Source organism: Furipterus horrens, unplaced genomic scaffold, assembly GCF_987537825.1.
Source record: "Furipterus horrens unplaced genomic scaffold, mFurHor1.1.pri manual_scaffold_2, whole genome shotgun sequence".
Lineage (NCBI taxonomy): Eukaryota > Metazoa > Chordata > Mammalia > Chiroptera > Furipteridae > Furipterus > Furipterus horrens.
Window position 1 is genome coordinate 194069768 of NW_028327172.1, and position 17962 is coordinate 194087729.

A 17962-nucleotide genomic window follows, 5' to 3' on the forward strand; every position below is an offset into this window, starting at 1 on the left:
AACAATGGAGACTCAACACCACCCCTGACGCTTGTGACCTGAATAGTGCCTTAGAATGTACTTGAAACCTTATCAAGAGACTGAAGACCTAAGGAATTTACCTTAACTCCCCCCCCCACTCCTCTTCTCCTGCTTAAAAATCCTTAACCTAGTCCAGCAGGTAAAATAGAGTTGAGGCATTGATAAGTCTTGCATCTTCTTGGTTGACGCCTTCTTGATCAATAAATCTTTCCTTACACCAAGCTGACATTTTGACTTTTGGTCTTTTGAAGTATATGGCACATGACCCAGAGTTTGAGAACAAGTGCTTCCCAAATAAGATAAGAAATTATATGCTAGGTAAGAAAACAACTGGATTTAGACTTGCCATTCTCTCCCAGGACATAAAACCAAGCTCGATTATTCATTCCCACAGCCAGGTGATAAAGTCCTACTGCTACAAAGGTGGGTTCCACGTCAACAGAAACTGTGATCGGCAGCTCCTATAATATAGAAAAGTTACTAGTAAACCAACTGCTAAAACGACTTTGAGTTTATTAATAAAATAAAAGTAACACAATTTTCATACTCCTTCAACAGGGTTGGCTACGGTGACTTCAAGAAGGGAGGTCAGGTACGCAACCCTTGTGCTGCAGGCATCCCCAAGTATGGGAAGCTTGGTCAGGAAGACGTGGAGGGAGCCCCTTTGGGTAGACAGTGCCAGCAACTGGCCATCATCTGTCCAGGACAAGGTACCCAACCCTGAAATAATTTACAAAACAAAGGATTATTAAAAAACAAATACACTGTTGCAGATAAACAAGCAAATTATTTTCCCTTATGCTACCAGAGGCATAAAAATCTCCAAAATTTTTTAAGTGTAAAGAGTCTTTATTTAGACTAGGAAATTCACCATGGGTTGACATATGAACATAAGCACTAATTTGTTCAATACTGACTTAAAGGGAATGTGTATCAGAACTTAGATTTTATCATTGTAATTGGGATAAAATTCACTATGTCTTTGGATCAAAGTGAACTTCTAGTCAAGGAGTATGACTCAACATAATTACTAAAATAAGGAGGCTATTTTAGGAAACTCTAGTGATGGGTGTTAATAGTATTCCTCCTACAAAAGATGTAAACCATACAATAACAAACACACTACTCTGTAATTGGGATGATAAAATGTCTACTTCAGAAAAATCAGTACCTTTAATTTCATCATCTAGGTTGATTATAGCATACATGTCTTTTAATTCTGCCAAGTCATGGATTTTAATGCTAAAAAACAAAAATAAAAAACAAAATTAAACATGAGCTTCAAGTAAAATTGTTTTTGTTCACAATTATAAGCTATACATACTTAATTTCTCTATTTATAATAAACATTTAGACTACCTTCAAGCAGAATATAGAAATTGCACATATAAGAACTCTCCCCTCTATATTGTAGTTCTTATATATTGCATCTTCATGCAATGAACACACTATCAGAGAATATTATAATTCTTCCTTTCAGTGGCCACATATACATTAAGGATCTCAAAACTTAAAAATAGCCCATTATATTTACCCAGGCTCTTTACCATTTCTATTGCTCTTTTTTGACAGAAGGAAATTTGAGAGCCTCAAATTCTGTCATCTGTTCTCTTCTGTCTAAAGAACTTTCTTCAGCAATTGTTTTAGAGCCGGTCTGCTAGCAATAAATTCTCTTCATCTGGGAATGTTTTTATTCCTTTATTACTGATGGATATTTTCACTCGATACAGAATTTCAGTTTATAGTTCTCTTCCTTTGGCACTTTAAGAATGTGACACTTCCTTCTGTCCTCTGTGGTTTAATATGAGAAATCCAGTCATTCAAAATGTTGCTCCCTGGCTGCTTTCAAGGCTTTTTCTTTGTCCTGGTTTTTAGCAGTTTGTTTATGATGTATCTGGGACCAGATTCCTTTTGGATTTATCGTTTTGGAGATTTTCTGAGCTTCTGTAATATGTAGGTTTATGTCTTTTGCCAAATGTGAAAAGTTTCCAGCCATTATTTCTAAGACTTTTATGACACAAACATTATACCTTTTGGCATTATTTCAGTCCCTGAGGCTCTGTTCATTTTTTTCCAATCTTTTTCTCTGTGTTGAGATTGAATATTTCTACTTGTCTATCTTCGAGCTCACTGACTCTCTACTCTGTGATCTCCATTCTGCTATTAATTGTATATTTCAGTTCTTAAATTTCCATTTGGTTCTTCTGTATAGGTTCTATTTCTTTTCTGAAACTGTTTCCATTTGTTTGGAGAATGCTAGTCTCTACCTCTAAAAGCATTTTTATAATAGCTGCCGTCTTTATCCTCTTGGCCTTGGCTTCTTTTGATTGCCTTTTCACAGTGAGTTGAAATTTTCCTGATTCTTTGTATGTCAAGTAATTTGGGTTATATTCTGGACATTTTGAATATTATGTTATGAGGCTGTCTGTCTTGCTTAAATCCCAAGGAGAATGTTTATTATTATTAAAGCAGGCAATCAACCCAGATGGGTTAAGGCCGCAAATTTCAACCAGCCTTCTGTGGGTTATGGTTTCAATGTCAGTTCCATTTTCAAAGCCTTTGTGGTGGTATTTGGATGTGGCCCTATGTGGTCACTCAGTGGCCAGTATAGAACCTGGGCTATGACCTATCCCTTAGTTCAGTTCTCAAAGTCTTTGGTATGTGTTTAGGGTGAGATACATATACACAGCTTAGGGGTAAATCTGGGAGTTCATAAATACCTTTATAGGGCTACTTTCCAGAGCTCCTTTCTCTCTGGGATCTACCTGGTATTTTTCAGCTTCCTGGGGCTTCCCTTTTTGGTTCTCCAGCTGGAACCTGGGGCTCTAGTTACCATGTTTTGCCTTGTATTTCCCACAACTGCACCAGTGCCTGTGGCCAAGCATGGAGAGGACAGAGAGAAAACAAAGCAACAGGAGCTTGTCCTGCCTTTTGGGCACCATAGCTCCCCCAATTAGAGGAAGGTTACCCTCTATCTGAGTTTTAGGTGCCTGTGGGTCCTTGCAAACATTGCCATGGTTCCCGCTGCCATGGTGAGATTGCTTGGTTGCTAGGGCACGAGAGAACAAAGAACAAGAGAGAAAACTGATGGATCTCCCCACCTCTCTCTGAGTGTTAGGAGTTCTCTTTCCTGCCACTTGAGCCAGAACTAGAGAGGTTCTCTCAGAGCTCCTCTGTCTATGCTCTGGTGCACAGTTCTGGATTTCAGGCTGCCTTGAATCCTGAGACTGGGAGACAAATGGGAGACTCAACACTAGTTGTCGCACTTCAAATTCTGGTATTCTTAGTCATTCTGCCTGCTACTATTTACTTTTCAGAGTCCTTAAATAGCTGTTCTATGCATTCTGTACAGGTTTTATAGCTGTATTCAGTGAGAGACGGGGTGGAATATGCTTACTCCATTACCCAGGACTGCCTATTTTATTATTTTATTTTTAAGTATATTTTATTGATTATGTTATTACAGTTGTCCCAATTTCCCCCCTTGCCCACCTTCCACCCAGTAACCCCCTTTCCCTTCACCAATCCCCCCCACCCCTTAGTTGATGTCCATGGGTCATTCATATAAGTTTTTTGGCGTCTCCATTTCCTATGCTATTCTTAACATCCCCCTGTCTATTTTGTACCTACCAATTATGCTTCTTAATCCCTGCACCATTTCCATTTTCTCCCTTCCCCTGTGCCACTGATAATCCTCCAAATGATCTCCATACCTATGATTCTGTTCCTGTTCTGGTTGTTTGCCTACTTTATTTTTTTAAATTCAATAGTTGATAGTTGTGAATTTGTTGCCTTTTTAATGCTCATAGTTTTGATCTTCTTTTTCTTAAATAAGTCCCTTTGACATTTCATATAATAATGGCTTGGTGATGATAAACTTCTTTAGCTTTATCTTGTCCGGGAGGCACTTTATCAGTCCTTGCACTCTAAATGATAGCTTTGCTGGATAGAGTAATCTTGGTTGTAGATCCTTGCTTTTCATCACTTTGAATACTTTTTGCCAGTCCCTTCTTGCCTGCAGTTTCTTTTGAGAAATCAGCTGATAGTCTTATTGGAACTCCTTTGTAGGTAACTCTCTGTTTTTCTCTTGCTGCTCTTAAGATTCTCTCTTTATCTTCAGCCTTTGGCATTTTAGTTATGATGTGTCTTGGTGTGGTCCTCTTTGGGTCTAGATTGTTTGGGACTCTGTGCTTCCTGGACTTGTATGTCTATTTCCTTCGCCAAATTAGGGAAGTTTTCCTTCATTATTTTTTCAAATACGTTTTCAATTTCTTGCCCTTCCTCTTCTTCTGGCATCCCTATGATTCAGATGTTGGCACTTTTGAAGATGTCCCAGAGTCTTTTTGTACTATCCTTGTTTTTTTGAATTCTTGTTTCTTCTTGCTGTTCTGGTAGGAATGCTTATTTCTTCCTGTGTTCCAAATCATTGATTTGAATTCTGGCTTCCTTCCCTTCAGTGTTGGTTCCCTGTATATTTTTCTTTATTTCACTTAGTGTGACCTTTATTTCTTCCTTTATGTTGTTACCGTACTCAGTGAGTTCTTTGTGCATCCTGATCACCAGTGTTTAAATTCTGCATATTATGGTTGGTTACCTCCATTTCATTCAGCTCTTTTTTTTAAGGGTTTTGTCCTGTTCTTTCATTTGGGCCATGTTTCTTTGTGTCCTCAACTTGGCAGCCTCCATGTGTTGTTTCTGTGTATTAGGTAGAGCTGCTTTGACTCCCTATAAAAGGCACTGGTATGATGTGTGGGGCAAAGCCAGGGTGGGGCAACTGTTTCATCACTTTGTGGCTCTGCATTGCAGGGAGGGCTCAGAGAGGGGACTGTGCTGCTGCTGGGCTACCTGGGTTTGCCCATTACTTGCCCCATTTCCGGTCACTTCACTCATTCCCCATATGTGACTGGCGCCCTTCCACATGTTGCCATGGTGTTGAATCCCAGAGTGGGTAGGCTCACATCCCTTTTAAGACAATGCAGGTCCTATAAGCAAAGTTTCCTGAAAATCCAGCAGTTTCTCCCACTGTCCCAACTCCCACTGGTTTTTACAGCTAGAGGTTATGAGGATTTATGTTCCAGGTGCTAGAACCCTGGGCTGTGCAGTCTGACCTGGGACTGAGATCACTCACTCCCAAGGTATTCAATTTTTATTCACCACACATGAATGTGGGGTCTCCCATGCCTGTTCTGCTGCTGCCACTGCCTCTCCATGCCACACTGCATCTCTTCGTCCTTCTGTCATGTTTCCACATCTCTGCCCTCCTACCCACTTGAATGAATGTGGCTTCTTTAAATCCTTGGTTGTCGGACTATACAGTTCAATTTTCTGAAAGTTTTGGGTGTTATTTGTTTTGAGATTTAGTTGTAATTCTTTTAGTGGTTGTACAAGGATGCAAGTGTGCCTACCTATGCCTCCATCTTGACTAGAAGTCACCTATTTTATTTTTATTTTTTTAAGTACATTTTATTATGTTGTTACAGTTGTTCCAATTTTTTACCCTTTGCTCCCCGCTGCCCAGTACCTCCCTTCCGTCTAGGAATCGCACCCCCCTTAGTCTTATAGACACCCCTTTGTAGATAACTCTCTGCTTTTTGCTTGTAGCTTTTAAGATTCGCTCTTTATCTTTAACCTTTGGCATTTTAATGATGATGTGTCTTGGTGTGGTCCTCTTTGGGTCTAGCTTCTTTGGGACTCTCCGTGCTTCCTGGACTTGTATGTCTATTTCCTTTGACAAATTTGGGAAATTTTCCTTCATTATTTTTTCACATAAGCTTTTGACTTCTTGCTCTTCCTTTTCTCCTTCTGGCACCTCTATGATTCAGATGTTGGCACATTTAAAGTTGTCCCAGAGGTTCCTAAGCCTCTCCTCATTTTTTTCAATTCTTGTTTCCTCATTCTGTACTGGTTGACTGTTTTTTTCTTCCTTATGTTCCAAATCATTGATTTGAACCCCGGTTTCCTTCCCGTCACCACTGGTTTTGTGTGGATTTCCCTTCGTTTTATTTAACATAGCCTTCAATTCTTCCCCTATACATCTGCCATACTTAAGCATGTCTGTCAAGCCTGTGAGCATCTTTATCACCAGTGTTTTGAACTCTGCATATTTTGGTTGGCTAACTCCTTGTCTGTTAGGTTCGCTATATCTCCTTGTTGCTTAGTTCTCCCATTGGAACCTTGATCCACTCCATCTTTTGGGCCACAATTCTCTGTCTCATCATTACAGGCTCCTGTGTTTGTTTGCCTCTGTGTCTTAGATAGAGCTGTCACACCTGTTATGTTGTAAGGGTCAAAGCCTTAGGTATTCTTCAGTATAGGGAGACCTGTTTCACCACGTTGTGGCGCTGTGTGTGGGGGAGGGGTCTGAGGGAACAAGGCTACTTGCTCAGCACTCACCCCTTTTCCAAGCACTTTTTCCACTTCCATAAGGAAGTGGCGCCCCTCTAGTTGTTCTCCTGACCATCATTCCCAGGGTGGGTGGGTCTGCGGAAGTTCTAGGACCGTGGGGCCCTTTAAACAAGCAGACTCTGCTGAAAGACTGGCAGTTTCTTCCTCCGCCCCAACCCCTACTGGTTTCCACAGTCAAAAGCAATGAGGCTCGATTTTCCCTGGCGCTGGGACGTGAGCTGTGCAGTCCGATCTGGTCCTGGGAGAGCTCCCCAGGTGTTCCTCCCCACTTTTTAAAACATGTGACTGTGCTTTCTGCTGGCCTGCTGCTGCTGCTGCCACTACCACACTGTGTCCTCTCCGCCCAGGCTCCGCCCCTCCTATCTGTCTGGATGAGTATTTCTTCTTTGTATCTTCATTTGTCGGACTTCCATGAAGCTCGATTTTCTGGTTGTCTCTAGTTTTGAGGTAATTGTGTTTCTTCTTAGTTGTGGAGGGAGACACAGTGTGTGTGTCTAAGCCTCCATCTTGGCTGGAAGTCTTTCCTATTTTATTTTTAAAAGTGCTTATCAAGTATATTCCATTTAAGTTTTATATTTAGTTTACATTAAGTATTTTAGGTTTTGCCATCAGTGTTAAGGGCAAGGAGTCTTAGAAATTTTCATTGCAAACATGTTCTTAGAGAGCAAGAAAGTATGGTTGACATATTCTTTTTTTTTTTATTCTCACCTGAGGACATTTTTTTTTTCCCATTACTTTTAGAGAGAGGGGGAGTGAGGAAGGGGAAGAAAAGAAGGGAGAGAAAGAAACATTGATGTGAGAGAGAAACATCAGTTGGTTGCCTCCCATAAGTGTGTGCAGACTGGGGACATTGTGCGCTGACCAGGGACTGTAGATGCCAGACTGGCAATCACATGCACCTGGACCAGGGATTGAACCTGCAACTTGGGTATGTGTCCTGACAGAACCAAACCTGAAACCTTTCGTTTATGGAACGATGTTCCATCCAATGAGCCATACTAGCTGGGGCGACAGATTCATATTGGCTACAAAAGTCTTGTTGAATCTATTGACTATATTTTATATAAGCTTTCCTGGGAATTTGTAAATATAACTTACCAGTTATCACCACATGTAGCAGCTTTGTTAAGGGTCTGCGATACTGCGATACTGGTTAGACTATCTTTGTGATCATGAGCTTGAAATACCTCTTGGCCAATCTCTCGAATATGAGTGGAAATTACCACAAAAGTTCCACGTGAAAAACCAATCATGATGTAGCCATCCCCATACCTATAGGAACAAAGGCAATAATACAGTAAAAAGGGAAACTATCATTGGAAATTACAGTATATAAGCAAGTACCTTAAAACGAAGAAACTAGAGAATATATTTCATCAAGGGCTATGTGCCAGATACCATATGATAGGTAGTTACACATACTGAATCATAGTCTGTAATCCAGAAAATGTTACATAAAGAAGTGAAAATGATACAGGCAAATTTAAATATAATTAGTAAGGGAAAACTCATGGATATCTTTCTGTAATGATCTGTTTGTACATACCAACTATAGCAGACAATGTTGCCATAGCACTGCTTAAATTCCAGATAAGTTGTGCTATCTGAGTCATTGAGATGAAAAAGAAATAATGTTTTCTTGCCAACCACCATGCTTATCTGCGGGGGGGAAAAAACCAAGAGATTGTTAAATGACTTATTCAGTACTTCATGAAAAGAACAATAAGCAAATTCAAATATGTGAACCTAATTCATGAAAACAGGTCAAATTTAGATGTGTTAAATGCTATAATTACTAAGAGAACAATATAACTAAAATAATACAATTTACTAACCTATAATCTGAGAAGAATCCTTGGCTTTATACATATCTAGTACATCCTTTAAAGTACACTAAAATAGCTAGGTAGAATAGCTATTTTAAATTCTCTATATCTCTCATTAGAGTACTGTGCAATACAGGACTGAAACAGTTTCATCAAAATTGAATTCATATTCAGAATATAGAGTCTTCTATCCTAAAAGGTCATTCTCCTTTTGAACCATCTGGGATGACACGTCCACACCCATGTGGATATGCTAGCTTGGCTTTTTATATCATCACTCTTTCCATCACCTGTTGGTCAATGTGATTAGACAAGTGTCCCTCTGTTATTCACACAAGTCAATACTTAACTGTAATTTTTAGTGGAGGGTGTAATTGTGCTGGGGAGAAAAAAGAGTGTATTACTTAGCTCATTAAGAGTGATTTATATATATATATATATATATATATATATATAAAGAGAAACACTTTGATATATTGGGATGACTAAAAAGTTCATTTGTCTTTTTCTGTAAGATGGCTCTAGTAGCACTTAGTTGTCTTGAACTTCATTTGAAACAATTTTGTTAGATTGTATTGTAACAGCTGTCATATCAGCATGCATTTAAAAAAAAGACATCAAAATTTTTGAATTTTTGTGTAGCCATTTTTATATTGAAGATGAAAGAAAATAGTCAACATTTTTGGCATATTACGCTTTATTATTTCAAGAAAGGTAATAACACAATTGAAATGCAAAAAATTTGAGCAGTGTATGGAGAAGGTACTGTGACTGACTGAATGTTTCAAAAGCAGTTTGCAAAGTTTTGTGCTAGAGATTTCTCACTGGGCAATGCTCTATGGTTGGGTAGACCAGTTGAAGTTGATAGTGACCAAATAGAGATATTAACTAGAATAATCAATGTTATACCACGTGGGAGATAGCTGACATACCCAAAATATCCAAATCAATAAAGTTATTGGAAAGAATAAAAATGTGTCTTTTATTTTATGGAATAAAACTAAACGGACTTTTTGGCCAACCCAATATTGATTCTAAGAGTTATCAATTATAAGTCATTAGCAATTTAATAATAGCTTTTTAAGAAATAGAGACATTACTTCACTTAAATATAGGCATATTGATTGTAAAAGCTGTAGATTTTAGGGTGTTAAAATATGGCAGAGAAATGCATCTTAGGTATTAAAAAAAGCAGCTACAATTTCCAGAGCTCTGGTCACATCTGATAATGAAAATAAAAAAGTTATACAGAAATCAATGTCTGTTTATAAAGGTACCCCTACTAGCAACACTAACTGCAACAGGAAGATGTCTTCTTTGCTGTAATACGAAGTAGCCAGCAGCAGGAAAACAACTTCTAGTCCTACACTGGTTTAATAAGTGACAGACCATAATTTATTAATCACTATAGATTCCGAACCACCCAAGAAAAGGAGAGAGTACAGTCTACAAAATTATTAAAATAATCTGGGCATAAATTTGATTTTAATTCTCACTGTGTTTTCAGCAGCATAGGTTCGGTCATCGGTCATCATGGAAAACTGCATGTTGCTAGGCTCTGATCTCACCGGTGACTGTAGGAATGAAAATATTATCACCACAAATAAACCCAACATTCAAAGTCACTCTGAATAATAAACAGGTACCTCGCTTTAATTTCTGTTATATGTTGGACTAATAACGTGAAATTCCCACTTTTACAAATATCTAGAAATCCTGGATGACACACAATGGATAGCTCATTAAATGCATAGATAAGCCTGAAAGAAGGGAAGGAAAATTTCCAGGGACGTAAGTAAAGATCAAACTAAAAACCAAAGTGCGAGTAGAAACCGATGCTGCAGCTACACAAAGCAGCTGGTAAAAGGAGACAGTAAAGAAGTCTTTCGACTTGGGCTCAGCTTTGGGTCAGAAAAAAGTTGAAAAAGTTCAAATCAAAGACTTTACCTCCTATCCTCACTATGGTATGAATACTTTGAGTGGTCTAGAAACTCCCTGCAGTGTTTAGCAAAAACAAATCCAAAGCCTCTTTCAACCCTGAAAAAAATGTCCACAGCTAAGCCCTGCTGAATACGAGCTCACAATTCAAAATGAGAAAACTCACAAAGAAACAGTGCATCAAAAGCAAATGTTAGAAGGCCTAAAAATAACAGAATTATCTGAGAGAGAGATCATAAAATACTTTAAAAATGACTAAAGACATAAAAGGACTCATAAGTATGAGAAAAGACTTAAAAAACATCCAGACAGATTTCTACAACAACTACAAAGTACTTTCCAATAATAAAAAGTATAGTCATAAAACAAAAACTCAATGGGATAGACAGAAGAGCAGAGGAATTTGAAGAAGAAAATAAGTAAACTGATTTGAGGAAATTATCCAGGTTACACGAATGACAAAAACTGTAAGAGAATTAAAGAGATATGAGAAGGTCCAATATATATCTAGCAGACATTCCAGAAGGACAGAATAGAAAGGGCAAGAGGTAATATTCAATGAGATAATGGCTAAGAATCTTGCAGAGTTGATGAAAGACAGCAATCTTTACATTTGGGAAGCAAGACAGTCCTCAGCAGGATAAATAAAAACAAATCTACACAGGTAACACTACAGTGACCTACAGAATAGTCAAAAGTCAAAGCCACTCAAAGACCATACCAAATAAAGCAATACTTTTGATGTATATTTTGCTTACCAAATGATCTTAATACGTCAAATTCTGGAAGTACACTTCTTAGCAACCAGAAATGGGAAATAATTCTCTTATATGTAAATAACAGCTAAATGGTAGTGGCTTCCTGGGATGTTATATGGAAAAATATCGTAAGGCCATGTCTTGATTCAGTGGGAAAAAAAAAATGCCAGTGTCTACTAATGATTCTAATATGGATACCAGGGCAGGGAGCTCAAGCATTTGAACTATGTATCTATTATTCTAATTAGCCCCAAAATAGAATAATCAAAATTACAAAATTTCTTTAGCAAATATTTTTTTCAATAATGCCAGATTAATCTTCCCTAAGAACCACTTTAATAATGCTATGGTTCTATCCAGCATGGTTGAGTTATTGACTTCAGCTTAACTTTCAAAACTCTCCAGATATGGAAATAGACTTTCTTCTTCAGCCTGATTTCCTGTAAATTCTCAAAGCCCATACCTTCACCCAAGCCAATTCCGAGCAAGCCATAAACAAGCTATACATTTTTCCTCTTATCTTGGTTCGTGCTGTTTTGCTTGCGTTGAAAGACACCTGGTCACGTAGGCAGACTAAACTTGGCGGTTTCCCTGGCAGCAGTGAGGTGTGACCATATGACTAAGTTCTACTCATATACTGTGAATGGAAACAATGAATACGTCTTCCAGATCAGGTCCTTCACAAATTTCTTGCACTCTACTGCTCTTTCTCCCTTACCTGGGCTGAAATTTAGATGTGGTGTGGGTAAGCTAGTTATAATCATGCAGATGAGGGCAAAATACCCTTGACAATGGCAGAGCAATAGAGGAAAAAAACAAGGGACTCTGTACAACCTTTTGAGTCAGGGATACATGGATGATGTGCCTACTCTCTCTGCTACATGAGAAAAAGAGGGAAAAAACCCACCCAAACTACCTTATTCTTAGACCCCTTGTAGTTTTGCGTCTCTCTGTTACAATAGGTTAGCCTATACCCTGACTGAGATTACCTTCTGTCTTCTAACTATCCACAAATACAACTTTCATCGATCTCCTCCATCTCATAAATGTGATAGGACTTGTAAGCTCTACGACAAAATTTGGCAATCGCATGAGGCTATGTGTGTTTTATCATGATTAGTTTCATCTAAGATGGTCCTCAGTGATCCTCACACCTCCTGGTTTTTATGCCTTTGTTTAATCCCCTTCCCTGCCCTCGTGAGTGTGGGGCTGGGTCTAGTGATTCACTTCCAGAGAAAAGAATATGGCAAAAATGATTTTGCCATCAGGTTACTTGTGAAGAGACTGTGGTGTAAGCCTTGAATGCCTGCTAGCATCGTTTCTCCCGCAGCTATGTTGCAAGGCACTATATGGAGTGATCCACGTGGCAAGAAAATGAGGCAGGTTTCCAGTCACTAAATAGCCAGAGAGGAACTGAGCTTAACAACTCATAAGGACTTAAACTGTCAACAACCACATGAGTGAGCTCGGAAACAGATTTTTCCCCAGTCAAGCCTTCAGAATGAGATTGCAGCCTTGACTGATGGAAATATGAGACCTTAAGGCAGAAGCACTGGTTCAGCTGCATCTACATTCCTTACCCACAAAAACTGTGAAGCAATAAATGTTTATTGACTGAAACTGCTTAATTTTGACAGTAGTTTCTTATACAGGGATAACTAATACAGGGTTGTAGCTCATATTTTTTCTAAAGCATATTGCACAGTGTCATGTACCTAGCAGTTATTTTTAAAAATGTGTTAGTTCATACTGCTCTAGCCATATTAAATCATAAGCCAAGTAGTTTAAAGTGAAATGTTCCCATTGGTTAGATTATATAGCTATTGGTCACACAAATTCCTTAAAGGAGGAGCCACTGAAGATCTAATCAAATGGGAAATTTGAACAGCAGTAAAATTTAATCCTAAAATTACATGTAATTAGGGTTAGTCTAGAAATAATTTAACACGTCACTTAAAGGTATGGGCTGTAGAATTAGGCAGACATGAATCTGAGCCTAGTTATTAACATTTATATTATAAATATACATATATAAAATAGTTATTTCACAAATATACTGTCTGATTAACCAGAGTTGACAATCCATACTAATACTCAACAATGGGAAACATACAAAGAAGGAGATTTAGATAAGGTAGTCATATTACAGAAAAATATACTAACATATAAAGTTTTTGATGTTTAGAATATATTGTATACATATCTCACATAGAGATTTAACAATTTTATAGATTAGCTTGCTAGACAAACTTTATTTTAGGTAAAAATTTGAATATATCCGTCCACAGAGATGTTACAGTATTACCTGTCTTATTGTGTCACCTTCCTGATTACTAACTGTAATCATTTTATCTTCGCCACCTAAAGCAAGCAGATTTTCTGCATTCCAACATCCACATGTGATTCTTTTAGTATGTTTTCCTGAAAAAGAGATTATTTTTGTACAAACACATGGATTTCTCAAAAAGAAAAAAATTAAAAAATCTGTAATGTCAATCTGAAAGTCTAGGTAATACACCATGGAAATTTGACAAGGCATTTAATATACCATCGAATCAGTTAGTGTCTAAGAAATCTTACTTAAAACAGTTTATTACCAAGTTGTAAGTCTAGATAATGGTATATGAGGGTTATAATGTTTTCCAAGTTTTTATGTGGATATGAGCATAGGCTCTAAAATAAAAAGATATTCTACTCCTTGACAAGTTTATTTACCATTTCACCAAACCTGTAATGATAATGTCTCAAGAGAAGTAAATCCCAAAGCACTGAAGTTGTTGTTAGGATACCCACCTTCGTGGTGTGGTCGGTCACTCAACATTCAGAGCTTGGACCATGCATATACAGCTAAAGAACCCAGTGGTTCATGATAATACTGAGGTACAAATATGCACGCACCTTAGTGAGACTTCTGTTAAGAATTAAGCCACTAAGCTACAGTGATATTAAATAACCACTAATGTGAGGATTTTTTTTTTTTTTTTTATTGAGCCTTCTTAGCCAGTGGAAAAATCACATGCTTGACATTGTGGGCATTTATTGAAAGTCCTGGATGGAATAGACAAATACTCAAGTCCCAAGGTTAATTAAGTGTAGATTCTGGAGGCAGACTGCCTATATTTGAATAAGAGGCTCGTCACTTAATGGAAAACCTTGGGTAAGCTACTTAACCTTTCTCTATTCCTAGTCACACCACCCACAAACTGGGTATAATGGTAGGAGCTATCTCATAGGGCTGAGGATCAAATGAGTTAAAGCACTTGGAAGTGTGTCAAGGCATGTAAGAAGTGCTACAGACGTGTTAGATATTTTAGCTGTTATTGAGAAGAGACCATGTTTATTTTATTCTTTGTACCCCATATAGAATCTAATACAGTGTCTATGCAGAAAGAATATGCTAAATAAACAGTCATTGAGTGGACCCCGAGGCAGGAGTTTGCCTGGTGCGTTAGAGGACAATGGGGCTGGAGAAGGGGAAGGAAGGAGAGAAGAGTACGGGGTGGTTTCAGACACCCTGCAGAAACCAGGTTACACAGGGCTTGGCTGGCCATTGTGAGGACTTCGGTTTGACACCGGGTGAGATGGAAAATGACTGGAGAGTTCTGAGCAGAAGGCTCACTCTGGACCATATGGTGAGAATATTCTATAGATGGGCAAGAGATGATGCACGGAGACCAGTCATGAGATTGTAGAAATTCAGGTGGCAGATGTTTGAGGCCCACACCATGATGTGCTAAGAGGTTTGATTCTGGGGATATTTGAAGGTGGATTGCACAAGATTTTCTGGCAGATTAGATATGGAGGGTGTGAGAAAGAGAAAAGCCAAGGATGATGCTAAGGTCTGGCCTGAAGATGTAAAAGGATGAAATATCATCAATGATGAGAGGAAAAGCTGTATGTAAAAACAGTTTTGGAGATATTAAAATCTGAAGTGTTTATCTGACCTCTCATCAAAGATGTTGAGTAAGCATTAGGATATGAGTCTAGAGTTTGGAAGAGATAAATAGGGGAGTCGTCAGGAAAATACACGGTATTTCAAATCAAGAGACTACAGTGCAAAAGTAAAGGGAACATTCAGGAAAGAGACAGAGATACAGGGTATTTTGTTGGTCACAGATGAGTGGGCCTGCGTGCTACACTGGAACTGGGCATCCAAAGAGACAGGTATTAGGAAGGGAAAAAGGAGTACGTGAAGAGAGGTGGAAAATGTCAAAGACAAACTTCCTTCTATATCAAGAAAAAGAGAAGACTATCTCTTCTTTCTCCTTCCTATATACCTCAAGACCCTTTTGCTTCCAGTGCTCAGAATTCAGATTAAACTTAACATCAGTAATAATAGTTAACACATTTTGTGTGCTTACTTATAGTGTTCTGGGTACTTTACAAGTATCAAACTCATTTAATGAAGATTAACTCATAGTTAATATACTAAGGTAACTGAAGTTTGAACCATGTCATTGGGAGACTGGTAACAGTTAAACTATAGTAAATGAAATTCACGTGTATGAGAACTATGCAAAGTGAGAACTGCCTATACCTGGTCTAGTTCAAGGGAACAAATCAGTGCAAGATAAATAAAAGGGAACAGGTATTTAGTTACTGTAAACACTGACAGATCATGCTACCATGTAGTAGGTATCTAAAATGGAATGGCTAGGTTTTAGGAAAATAAGTTATTGAAAAGGAAAACAGCAGAGACTCAAATCACAACCGGCTCTGCAAGAGACAGCTATATATTTAACCTAAGATATGTAATTAACCTGAATCTTTTCAGACCCATTTTACAGTTCATAAATAAGTCTGAGAGCAGAATCAATATTCATATTAAATACAAAGATCACATATAAAATCATGTGTGTATGACAAATACCTGATACAAAATAATCATGCTTTGACAAATTATTTTCTTATAAATTTTAAAAAAGATTTTATTTATTTTCAGAGAGAGGGGAAGGGAGGGCGAAAGAGAGGGAGAGGAACATTGATGCATAAGAGAAACATTGATCAGCTGCCTCTCCCATGCCCGTAACCGGGGATCTGGTTCACAACCCAGTCATGTGCCCCGATCGGGAATTGAACTGGTGACCTATCAGTTTGTGGGATGATGCCCTACACACTGAACCACAGCAGTCAGGGCACTGACAAACTATTTTCTTAACTTCAAGTGTCAAAATAACTTGTAGGACACACCTGCAGATGAAGTGGGACACAGAAAACGCCTAACTGAAGTCAAATCAGCTAATTTATATGATGAAAGTTGATATTTTGTAACTCAAAATTTTTTAGTCTAATTTTCAAATGAATCGGTGAAATTACTGCTTAGCTGTAGCATTAAAAATATTATTATAGATATACATATATGTGAAGATAATTTAAAATGACCAAGAATCCTTAAATGAAAGGGACTTCCTCAGGTAGTCTGTGGGTATTCTTTTCTCCAGAGTTTAATTCCTTCATTAGCAGTAAATTATACGGTTTCTGGCTGTGTGGATGTAATTTAGCCACTGGTTTCACCATTCACCAGCATGATGTTACAGTAATTGAAAAGAATCGATACTGTTTCCTCTGGTGTATTCAGAGGACAGATGCTAAGTGACCAGGGGTGAGAGAACCAGAGACTGAAGAGCCAAGATGGCCAAACAAGGAACAAACACCTTCTGGTCGTATACCCTGAGGCAAATATAACTCACAGTCCACAGCTGGAGTAAACTGGTGTTTGGAGAGAATGAGGGGTCAGAATTAGGAACCTGGATATACTCTGTCCAAGCGGTCACCAAATGTTTTCATCCACCTACAATGTGTTGATACACATATGAGCTATTCCATGTCCAGAGGTACAAACTAGGTGAGGGAGGGACAGAGAGAAGCCATGTCATTAATGTACTGGTGTCCAAAGACAAAGGCTGACCTTGACCTTAGAGCAACTATTCTGTGTAGCCTGGGAAATTCTTAGTGGGTGGTGAAGAAGAATCTTCTAGTTTAGCTATATGCTAGGCTTGACCAGGGGTCTTAATACCGCAAAAGTTCCCTTGCAATATCAGGAAAACCAGAGGCAGTAAAATTTACATTTATGTAAATCCTCTCAAATATTTAGCAGTGTTTTCAACCATAACCTACCAAGAACAGGAATTTTTCGAGATGTCTGATGATTATAAATAAGCAAATTTCCTTTAACACTTCCAACAGCCAGGACACTTCCAATTTTTGACCAAAGAAGAAAAGACATTTGATCCCTGTAACATTAAGATATAAATTACTGAACAATTCATAATCATAACCTCTAAATCGTCCTTTTAAGAAGTACTTCATAAATAATTTTAATATCTATTTAGAAGCCGAAGTAAAAAGTTACAACTTATTGCTTTATACAAAGACTAAATACTAAAGACATAGTATAGTCAGTTAGACTTGAGATACAGATGTATAATGAATATAGACTTCAATTCAGTCATAACGGAACCTCAAGTTTCATGAGATGACATGATGGAATGGTTATTAATTCGTCTGCTAATGACAGTTGTAACTCTAAATGTGGTAAGAATCTTAATGGATAATGACAGCCTGTGCTTTAAAAAAAGTAGGATCCAATAACATGATATATTAAATTGGAAAAATATTTGGGAATTCATTAAGAATATATTTTTTTCCAGCTCTGTCACTATTACTAGTAGATCAAAAGGAAGTCAAAAGCAATCTGCCTACTACCAGTTCTTATGTGCATTGTAGGACTCACACAATATAATTCCCTACTAAAGGCAATCAGGATTCCTGATTCTATATATTAAGGCATGAAATCACAATGGATCTAGAAAACTGGTTCTAAAAATGTAATCCCAGACCAGCAGCATTACGTGGGAGTTTTAGAAATGCCAGTTCTCAGAATCCACCCCAGTCCGAGTGAATGAGAAACTCTGGGGGATGGTGTCCAGCTATCTGCATTTAAAAAAAATTCTCACCTGAGGATATGCTTATTGATTTTTTAGAGAGAGAGGAAGTGGGGAGGAGAGAGAAACA

The 17962-nt window shown here is 38.0% G+C and overlaps 1 protein-coding gene across 1 annotated transcript in view; it reads right to left on the bottom strand.

Moving 5' to 3' along the window:
* Positions 1-17962, bottom strand: part of LOC150020228 (WD repeat-containing protein 19) — a 71869-nt gene that overhangs the window by 45612 nt on the left and 8295 nt on the right. Inside the window, exons 5-12 of the mRNA XM_090266980.1 lie at positions 17066-17181; positions 13254-13369; positions 9749-9826; positions 7973-8085; positions 7525-7698; positions 1193-1263; positions 569-741; positions 368-482 (exon numbers count right to left, since the gene is read on the bottom strand). Of these exons, the coding sequence (XP_090123106.1) occupies positions 368-482; positions 569-741; positions 1193-1263; positions 7525-7698; positions 7973-8085; positions 9749-9826; positions 13254-13369; positions 17066-17181 (956 nt within the window). The remainder of the gene's footprint in view (positions 1-367; positions 483-568; positions 742-1192; positions 1264-7524; positions 7699-7972; positions 8086-9748; positions 9827-13253; positions 13370-17065; positions 17182-17962) is intronic.